Source organism: Diadema antillarum, unplaced genomic scaffold (assembly GCF_040938485.1).
Source record: "Diadema antillarum isolate AM-2024a unplaced genomic scaffold, OU_Dant_1.0 seq00000053_RagTag, whole genome shotgun sequence".
NCBI classification, from domain to species: domain Eukaryota; kingdom Metazoa; phylum Echinodermata; class Echinoidea; order Diadematoida; family Diadematidae; genus Diadema; species Diadema antillarum.
The window spans coordinates 1,928,349-1,939,345 of NW_027271161.1; the positions used below are offsets into that span (position 1 = coordinate 1,928,349).

The 10,997-nt window shown below is 40.6% G+C and overlaps 1 protein-coding gene across 1 annotated transcript; it reads right to left on the reverse strand.

Annotated features, from left to right (window-relative positions):
* Window positions 1–8,344: 8,344 nt before the first annotated feature.
* LOC139725675 (putative nuclease HARBI1) lies at window positions 8,345–9,702 on the reverse strand. Its single transcript, XM_071636766.1, has 2 exons — window positions 9,615–9,702; window positions 8,345–8,895 (listed from the first exon to the last, which is right to left on the reverse strand). Exons 1-2 carry the CDS (start codon window positions 9,700–9,702, stop codon window positions 8,345–8,347), a joined length of 639 nt encoding a protein of 212 aa, XP_071492867.1.
* Between the last annotated feature and the right edge of the window lie 1,295 nt (window positions 9,703–10,997).

Here is a 10,997-nt window from a genome sequence, read left to right on the forward strand (position 1 = left end):
ATATAATTGACCGCTCACATTCCTGAGACCTGTTACTATGAACCAATGCTTTGTGGAATATGCATACATATACTTTGATTATAACGTCAAGGCGTGATTTGTACATGATTAAACATTCAGGATTAAACCAATGAAGCCAAACATCAATATTTGCAATCCTACACAAATTTTGATATTCTAAAAGTCTGACCTCACATTGTCCTTGGAGGTCAAAGTTGGATATATATAGGGTACTGTAATGACCAATGTTCTGTGGGATGAGAAGACACTTCTAGTAGCATAAATGCTAATAGCATAATGCATAATTGCACACCAGGTATACAGTTAACCATTGAATATACATCAAATATCAATATTTTGATATTTTGAGGTCATTGACCTGTCACAGTCCTCGGCGGTCAAAGGCAGAGACGTGTAAATAATTTCCCTTGATCTGAGGAATAGGAAAACGATTCAGTTGTAACACAAATGAATGTTTAGGACATCGTTATCATGTTTATCATCAACCAATTGCACCAAATATCAAAATTCTGATAATTTGAGGTCATTGACCTCTGGAGGTCATTAGAGGTCAAAGCTAAAAACCTGTCAAGGATCTGCGGAACATTGAGGCAATTCCACTGTTAAAAAAATGGTTTTAGTACATCATTGCCGTGTTTATCATTAATCAATGACAAAATATCAATATTCTGATATTTTGAGGTCATTGACCTCTGCAGGTCATCAGAGGTCAAAGGTAAACCTGTCAGGGTTCTATGGAACATGAAGACAATTCCACTGTAAGAAAAATTAGTCTTTAGTACATCGTTATCATATTTAACATTAATCAATGACGCAAAATATCAATTTTTATCAAATTTTGAGGTCATTGACCTTTGGAGGTCATCAGAGGTCAATTCAGACTTACCTCCCGATCTTAAAATGAATCTTATAACATGTACTAACACTGGTGAAAGTTTCATGCTTTAGTCAAATTTTGCACAATTTTTCGGCTTATCTGCTCTACTATAAACCATACTGATGACCCAACATAATAGAAAGTGAGTTCTCAGGTATCCCCTTTATGTTAAGAATGTTTGGGCTGCAATTTCATTGACATATCGTGGGTCAGACCTGTCAATACTGTTAATAAACGAAAAGTCCCCGAATAAACTGGACAGACACGTTTGGTCTAGACCTGGGCACCAAAATGCATTGTAGTTTGACTGGTAAAAGTAATTTTTTGTTTGATTGTTTGTTTTGTTACTTATTCATTAGCTTCATGTACCAAATGATTTAATCATTTTACATTTGGGTATAACTATAAACAACTTAACAAAAACAAACTACATGTAATACTTTCAGATGACAAAAATCAACAAATCAACCAGATGTAAAACATTAAAACACACTTACCCATTGCATAACATACAATTATCTACTGGGTCATTGCAAATACAATAATTTGTTAATGTTATCATGTACGCTTTAAAAGAGAAGAAAAGAATAAGAAAGCACAAAGAAAAAGAGAAGGGGAAGAAAACCTTGCACTGCAGCACACCCACAACAAGCAGAGTTGACAATAGCTTTTGTTCTGACTCAATAATAGTAATGTAGCATACTGCTCTGCCATTTGATGCTGCTCAGGCTTCACTGTCACCTTGATAACACAGATTATGACAACGGGCCATCTTAATTTGTACACGTACTCTCATTGGCCAGGGCAGTCATTTTTCAAAATTGCTGCCATTTTTTTTTCTTAAAAAATTTGCTAATTCCAGAAGAAGCAGACTGTACAACCATCATATCATCTACAATGAAATTATGATGTTTAAATAAAAGAAACAAATTATTTGTTTAGATGTTCTGATTTCAGCCTATTGAGTGGAGGCTGTTAGTAAACAATATTTAAAGTACAGTATTATGTTAATTCAAATAAAGACAGCAAAAAACAAGCATCAATTCTAATTTTTTTTTTTTGTACTTTAAAAGACCAGTTTTCAAAAAAAGTGTACAATTATGTCAATTTGTTCTGTCAATTTACCATAAAATTACCTTAATTGACCCATGTATTGAATATGGTGTTACTGGCAAGCATAATGATGCTACACATTATATGCTGTGGCTAAAGTTAATGTAGGATTTGAAAAGATTGTAATGTTATCACAAGCAAGCATGGTATGCAGCCTAAGTCGCATCCATAGAGAAGCCAGACTTCGGGCACAGGTATCTACTTTAGTTCATAGAGACCATTTTCTGACTTTATCCAGCCCTACAATGCATATAGTGTTGGTTGGAGAAGGAGAACAGGAGTTGTCAGTTGGGGTTGGTCACTGATGTGTCCACCCTGGTAGACTGCTCTCGTAACATGTTGCACCAATGCTGCATGGAGGTTGTGGAAATCTTTTTCACATTGCTTCTCTCTGCAAAGAGTTTTCACCTAGACTTAACTATGTCTGTGCATGTGCTTTTTCTGTCACTGAGCATGCAGGATGACAAATATTTCTGTGGACCTCAAAACACATTCTGGAATGTCACTTGGTGTGTGAAACAATTTTAGTGCATTGGTATTAAAAAAGTTCTGGGAATGTCCACCCAATGCCCATTACGTTTTCTTGCCTTGTCCACTGAAGCTCAATATGCCTACCACCAATCACAACCAGTCAGTAGTTAGCGTGTTGGTTTTGCCACCAGTCGTACCGTATTGAAATTAATGTTGAAAAAAAAAAATTGGATATATGCTTAGTCCTGTAACTTAAATCTGTTTGTAAAAGGGGAGATAACTTAATCATGAGAGAACTGAGATGACGCAAATAAGACAAACTGAAGTCGATGAAGTCTGGTAGTGCTCTGATTTATTCTGAAAGTAACTCGCCCTAAACTCAACTCAGCAAACTTCCGATTGAACATAATTTACATAAATTTACATAAACAATATTTACATATGTAAATAATACTGTAATAATAATATCAATATATATTCATATTATCTACAACCCATAGACATAAATAAAATGGACGACTCTAATAAAGTGGAAGAGTCTAATTCAGTAAATCAACCAATAAGTAAAGAGGAGCATGAGATGGTAGAGATAGGAGGGGGTGATCACATAAGAATGGGAGCTGTCTGGGCTCAAAATTCCCATCTTACATCTGGTAGCTAATGTAGGTATTGTGAGAAGAGTGCAACATCATTGTTTTAGTGAGGCCGTTTGCCCCCTACTTTGCTTCCATTTAGTTTTGTAGAATTTTGAACAGTTTCATTTTGTTATTTATAATTGGCAGTACTGTATTGGTGGATGTTGATCGTTCTACAAGACATGTAGTGAATGTTTCGAACTGGTCTTGGCCAATCTTGCTCACACTTTAATGGATTGCCCTTACGTCTGTATGATTTGTTACTCTTTGCTGTGGTCTGCCGAGGAGGTTGAGAAGTGTTTGTACTCATCTTCTTATATTCAAGGGATATCCACGATCTTCAATCACACTGACCAGGGCACTGACATCTTCACTAAATCATAGATATACACTTGGTGTCTGCTCGCGATGATGTACAGTGCACTCCCGTTATAACGAAATGCTCGGGACCGGCAGTTTTCTTTCGTTATAACGAAATTTCGTTATAACCGAATAAATACAATATTATAACTAAAACTAGGAAACCACGTTTACATATCATATCATGTTTGCTGAATACTCATCATACACTGTCCAAGAAAGCTATGTGAAATGTGATGGGATAACTGTATTACAATAATAAACGCAAGGTCCCCTCAGAAACTGTGCGTGACACAAGGAGCGGACACACAGTGGTGTGAAGCGTTCACACATGCAGAGACGCTATAAATGCTTGTTCCGCTACATATTTTCGAAAGCAATTCACATTTCGTTATAACGGAGCACATTTCTTTTGTTTTTCTTTGTCTGTGGCCCTCGGAAAAGACTTCGTTAAAACGGAAATTTCGCTATAACCGTGTTCGTTATAAGCGAACTTTGTACCATAGACTTTGATGGTGATAATTTTGGGACCAGAAGATTTACTTCGTTATAACGAAATTTCGTTATAACCGTGTTCGTTGTAACGGGAGTGCACTGTAGTACACTGTATGTGGATTGTCGCCTTGGTGTACTGCCATGTCACCATTTCGATTATCCTGGCAGCTTCTGGTCCTGCTACCATCCAGCGTCGAAGGGCTTGTGGGTTCTCAGTAAGACCAGCAGCTCTACCATCTCCATTGTACTAATTAGGCAAAATATATGTAACATACATGTACATGCATGACAAACTAAATCAATTAAGACTCTCAAAACGGTATAAATGGAATGGCCTTCTTGCAAAGATCTTGGCCATAATCGAGATATCAGCTACCATTTCAACTAGTAAAGATGTACAGACACGGTTGTAGAAAGCTTAGGCAAGTATAATCCTTATAATCCTGTAATGGTCACTGAAATGCTATGAAAAATACATTAACTGTGCTTCATGACAATTGTTTAATGCTGCTTGCCTGTGAACATTAAACCCTAACACTGTTTAAAGTCTGACATCAATACCCATCTTGCTCACAGCTAGCTAAAAATATACATGACCAATGATCATAAACTTACATGATGAAGAATACACTTTTTGGCATCTTCCAAATACAAGATAACATATTCTTTGTATTATTTTTTTTAATTGAAAGGTTTATTTATTCATGTCGTACATCAGAGCTCAGGGGCTAAATATCATATACATGTAGAATAACTTTACAAATAATCAATATGTCAGCATTTAAGAATCTTGCAATAAAATATAAACTGCAAACCAGCTAACAAATTATCATGCAAGAGATGTGAGGTCTTTGATGTAACAAAAGTATAAAGAAACTTAAATAAATAAAAAGTAATCATTGAATATATCATGAAATAACGAAATGAGAATGCAGGTGGCATTATAAAGAAGGAAAAATTAATGTAAACTTACGTTTGAAATGTGTAAACAAAAAATTTCATATAGAATACAAATTATTGAACATGCATGCATAATATAATAAATGAAGGAAATAGTATTATACAAATGAAAACTTTAAAATAGGGAATGTAGGTCGACAGACATTGCAATATAAACATATTGCACACATTCAAAAACAACTAAAAAGTTGCTGTGACGATCTTTGTGTGGATACGGTACGTTTTACCACCTCAAGATCAAAACTTGCAATACTTCCCTGTTGGTAGAAATGGTGCATCTTTTTCTCATGTGAGAGACCGTTTTGCCATCATGATCAAACAATATCCTTGGTTCTATACTACAAATGTATGTAGTAGATGTATTTCGTAGTAAGTTAGTGTGGAGCCCCGATGTAGGCATTACTCTGCTTATGAGCGTGGTCAATCGCAACAGGAGATAACACCCATTGTGTCTTCTTTTACTCGGAAGTTTACCAGCATTGAACTGCTTGGCTGCCTCTGGGTGTTTCATTGCCATATAGTTCAGCCATGTCTCTCCAATGAGATGAACAGTGGTTCATCTAGCGTTGTTCATGTAATGAAGATCGTACAGTAAAACCATATGGCTACCACTGACCTCTGTTAGAGCAGGGGAAATTATCTCACCTCCCTTATTACAGAGCATATTTATACATCGTGTAGGATGTCTGTCGCAAGGAACAAGCTCCAGTTCGTCACAGTTGCCCACGAGTGAAACTGGGGACTGGTTTGTTGTCGATTATCATGATTCCACTATTCTTCGACTTCCACTGTTTTCTCTTCATATCCTGCCAGGAGATACTTTTCATAGACACGATGTTCTGAATGATCTGTGCGGTAGTGCATTAGCTAAACTTTGGTGGGCCCTTCTCATATCAGCAATGTGTTCCGCTTTCTAGAAAGAGTTTGCTTTCCCAGCTGTTGCAATCTGTGCCATAAGTGCTCCCACTCAGCCGATATCTGCAACCAGTTTCCAAGGGCTTTCAAAGCTGCCATTCTGGAAATTCCTGGGAAATGGAAACTTCTTGATTTCAGCTGAGACAGACGTCTGAACTGAACCAGATTTATGTAGCTGTGTATTTGTCTTGCTGCGTAGTGTGTTTTTGGAAGGAGAGCAAATTGGTGTTGAAGACCATAGCGCTTCTTACGAATGAGCCTGCATGTTGTATATACTTTCTGCACCTTACATTTATCCTTTGTGGCTTTCTGAAGTGCGAACTCTCTGATATTCATTATGTTATTCATTCTGTGGAGGAGCCCTTGGCCTCCATCTTGCACCACAAGAAGGAACATATAGTTAGTGTCCATGACGGCCAGTAGCACCATTGAAAAGAAGCGCTTTTAGTTGTAATAGAGCGATCCACTTTTCTTGGGTTTCTTGATGGCAATGTGTTTTCCGCCAATAGCCCCACAACAGTGGTGAAAGTTGCATTGCGTTCCAAACTGGCGGGCGACGGTTTTCCACTCATCCTGTGTGGAGGGCATGATGGTGAACATCTCCTCCATCTCTCGTAGATGGCGGTGAAGACCTCCGGCACGAACGTGGATATGCTGTTGTGTGCCACCCGGAAGATGCCTGAGAAGCAACTGAAGAAGGGGTCAGCTGCAGCACGAATCACATTGGCAGGCTCCAACTGCTATATATAAGCACCGCCCCCGGTGATTCAATAACCAAAACCCATTCTCCACCACACGACGGGCCCGTGAGGTCCGATAGTTCTTCACCCTCTCTTTGTGGGTCGACCATGCAACGGCGACTGTATGGCTTCATGAGCCACTTTCGCAGGGGAAATGCATCATCTCCAACGATGAAGTAGGGAAAGTCCCGGTCGTTGTCTGGAATTGGATCCGAAGCTAGGAATCCAGTTGTGTTGGCCCCCACCTTGCACAACAAGACAGAATAGGTAGCATCCATGACGGCCAGTAGCACCATTGAAAAGAAGCGCTTTTAGTTGTAATAGAGCGATCCACTTTTATTCTGTTTCTTAATGGCGATACGTTTCCCTTTCGATAGCCCCACAACAGTGGTGAAAGTTCCATTGCGTTCCAAACTGGCGGGCGACAGTTTTCCACTCTTCCCTTGTTGAGGGCATGGTGAACACATATAATTATCTCCTCCGTATCTTCCTTGTAGATGGCAGTGCAGACCTCTGGCACGAACATGGATATGCTGTTGTGTGCCACCGGGAAGTCGTATGCGAGGGACCTTTAGCTGTTCCCTGTCGCCAAGAAGCGAAGGGTGATGGCCAGCTTCAGGCCAGGCTCCAAAGGGCGGCGACTCCTGAAACATAGTACATTGCAATGGCATGTCCGTTAGTATGATTTTTCACTTTTACCTTAACCATTCCGTTTTCTTAAGGGGGCTCAAACTAGCACAGTATCTATACTGCTATTGACGACCAATGCAATATTGCCATATCTAAAAAATAACCAAGATAGAGACATTAATACATGTATTACTGAATTAATATTCTTAAAATGATAAGACAAAATTTTAAACCAAATATAAAGCAAACCCAAGCATTTATTATGACAGGAATGAAGACACCATAGGCCCTTAGTTATTCGCGGGGTCACTCGGAGAGCTCGGAGTCAATTAAGAGGTATTCCATATAGTCCCCCCTCGATTCACGCTCTAGCTCTTGAAACAGTGTTTCGATCGTATTGCCCGAAAAGTCTCCTATCGATCTCCTGCGTCGGTATCCCTGTTACCTTTTCTGCTCCCGCATCAAGGTCCCGCATCAAGGCAAGTAATATCAAGTCGTGATATAGGCACCGCCCCCGGTGAGCAAATAACCCAACACCATTCTCCACCACACGACGGGTCTGAGAGGTCCGATAGTTCATCACCTTCTCTTTGTGGGTCATGAAACGGCAACTGTATGGCTTCATGAGCCACTTTCGCAGGGGAAAGGCATCATCTCCAACCGTAAAGTAGGGAAAGTCCCAGTCGTTGTCTGGAAGTGGATCCGGAGCTGGGAATCCAATGGTGTTGTCCTCCCTCCTCCGGAGGGTGGACTGATTAAACACACCCGCATCTGAGGAGGAGCCGTTGGCCGCCATCTTGCACCCAAGAAGGAATAGTTGTCATCCATGACGACCAGGAGCACCATTGAAAAGAAGCGCTTGTAGATGAAGTAGAGGGATCCACTTTTCTTGGGTTTCTTGATGGCGATGTGTTTCCCGTCGATAGCCCCTCAACAGTAGTGAAAGTTCCATTGCGTTCCAAACTGGCAGGCGACGGTTTTCCACTCAAGAAGCGATGGCCAGCTTCAGGCCAGGCTCCATAGGGCGGCAACTCCTGAAACATAATACATTGCAATGGCATGTCCATTGGTATGATATTCGCGTACACATGTAAACCATTCCCTTTTCTTAACTAAGGGTGCTCAAACTAGCATCCCCTCCTCTCGATCCATGGGTGAACCCTCCAGCTCCTGCATCGTGGTGTCCCTGTTGCCTCTCCCTCTCCTGCATCAAGGCCCCGCATCAAGGCAAGTAATACCACGTCTTGATGTAGGCACCGCCCCCAGTGAGCACATAACCCAAAACCACTCTCCACCACACGACGGGTCTGAGAGGTCCGATAGTTCATCACCTTCTCTTTGTGGGTCATGCAACGGCTACTGTATGGCTTCGTGAGCCACTTTCGCAGGGGAAAGGCATCATCTCCAACCATTAAGTAGGGAAAGTCCCAGTCGTTGCCTGGAAGTGGATGCAGAGCTGGGAATCCAATGGTGTTGTCCTCCCTCCTCCGGAGGGTGGACTGATTGAACACACCCGCATCTGAGGAGGAGCCGTTGGCTGCCACCTTGCACCACAAGAAGGAATAGTTGTCATCCATGACGACCAGGAGCACCATTGAAAAGAAGCGCTTGTAGTTGAAGTAGAGGGATCCACTTTTCTTGGGTTTCTTGATGGCGATGTGTTTCCCGTCGATAGCCCCTCAACAGTAGTGAAAGTTCCATTGCGTTCCAAACTGGCAGGCGACGGTTTTCCACTCATCCTTAGTGTTGAGGGCATGGTGAACACATATAATAATTATTATCTCCTCCGTATCTTCCTCGTAGATGGCGGTGTAGACCTCCGGCACAAACATGGATATGCTGTTGTGTTCCACCCGGAAGTTGTAGGCGAGGGACCTTTAGCTGTTCCCCGTTGCCAAGAAGCGAAGGGTGATGGCCAGCTTCAGGCCAGGCTCCACAGGGCGGCGACTCCTGAAACATAATACATTGCAATGGCATGTCCATTGGTATGATTTTTCGCTTATAAACCATTCCCTTTTCTTAACTAAGGATGCTCAAACTAGCACAGTATGCTACTATTGAATACCAATGCAATTGTGTGCCATATCTAAAAAATAAGCAAGATAGAGACATTGATATTGCTGGATTAATTAGCATTCCTAAAATGATAAGACAAACATATATAAAGCAAAAATAAGCATTTATTATGGCAGAAATGAAGACACTGACCTTGGTCCCGTGGTTATTCGAGAGGTCATTCGGAGCAGGAGCTGGGTGAAGAGCTCACGGTCAATTCAGATGTATCTGACATAATCCCCCTTCGATTCACGCTGTAACACTTGGAACAGCGTTTCGTACTGCCCGAAAAAAAAAGGAAAAAAAAAAAAACAAAAAACCCCTCTCGATTCATGGACGAACCCGCCATCTCCTGCGTCGGCGTCCCTGCTGTCTCTCCCTCTCCCGCATCAAAGCAACGTGCGCTGCCACGTAGCTGCTCTTGCAGCATCAGAACGCGGAGTTTCTACAGTGGAATGGGCTGCAGCAGCAGCAGCAGCAGCTGAGACTTCTGAAAAACCTTGAAAGGTCGTCCTATACATACCCCCAACATCGGACACAGTTGACCTTTTCATCATTAATATGTCCACGTTTTGGGATATTGTGCGCTTGCTTTCAACACATTCATGAAACAATGCTCTCTTTTCTGCTCTACGACTGTATTTGTTGTACCTAAGCTTGCGTGACTGAGTGATTATAACATACGGTACAGTTAGTGGGGTGGCTTAGTGAAATTATCGTGACACGGCGGACAAAAGCATGATTTTTTCGCCAAAGGTACTTCATGATGTACCTTCTCAAAAAATAGGGTGCTCCAAGAAAATTGATGCTGGGAAGGAGGTCAGAGGTCAAAGGTCAATGACCTTTATTTGTGAAATAGGTTTTTTGGCTATTTCTCAGGTCAGGAATATCCAATCTGGATAAAACTTGGCAGGAAGAATATTGAGAACAAGTAAAATATTTTGATTGAATTTGGAGTGACTTTTCCAAAGGTCAAAGGTCAAAGGTCAATGAACTTTTTCTAAAAATCATGTTTTTGTTTATTTCTCCAGGTAGGAAGATTCAATTTTCACAAAATTTGATATGAACGTTGTATAGAAGGTAGCAAGAGTATAAACCAGGGGTCAAATATAATTGTTGATTTGTGCGTTGCCATGGCAACCCAAAACTAGGGTTTTTAATTGAAGTTAGTAACAGGAGGCTATTTTCCAGTTTGGAAGAGATTCCATTTGAATAGGTACAACTGATCGACGGGATGTATAGAGGTTTGAAATACTTTTCATTAGTGTTAAGTGGTATGTTGCCATGGCAACTACATATATAGATTTTGGTTAAACTTAAAGGAGACTTCAGAACTTATGAATTTGAAGAGATTTCCATCAAGGTTGGTATAATTGATCAACAAAAAAGTCGCCAGACAAAGATTTGTCACCTTTATAGCATGTGGGTTGAGTGAATGCAGCAACAGTAGTAGAACACATCAGTGAGAGTTTGAGGAAAATTGGACAGTCCGTTCTAAAGTTATGAATTTTGGAAGTTTCTGCTCATGCAGTCGAGGCTGGATGAGAAGACTACTATACCTTGTAATGTCACATGTGTACAACGATATAAAGAATGAATAAAGAAAATTCAACATAAATTATTTTCGCTTACAAAAGGATACTCGACTTCTCTTTCAGAAGGCAGGGGGAATAATATTACCCTTGACATACGTCAGTAGCAAGTCAAAGAAACTATGTGAACTTT

Bases quoted from the DNA above. Each gene is read 5' to 3' on its own strand.
- LOC139725675 (XM_071636766.1), bottom strand. From the start codon at position 9,702: ATGCTGCAAGAGCAGCTACGTGGCAGCGCACGTTGCTTTGATGCGGGA. The intron at 8,896-9,614 runs GTTCGTCCATGA...ACTACTGTTGAG, and splicing joins GCCGACGCAGGAGATGGCGG to GGGCTATCGACGGGAAACAC.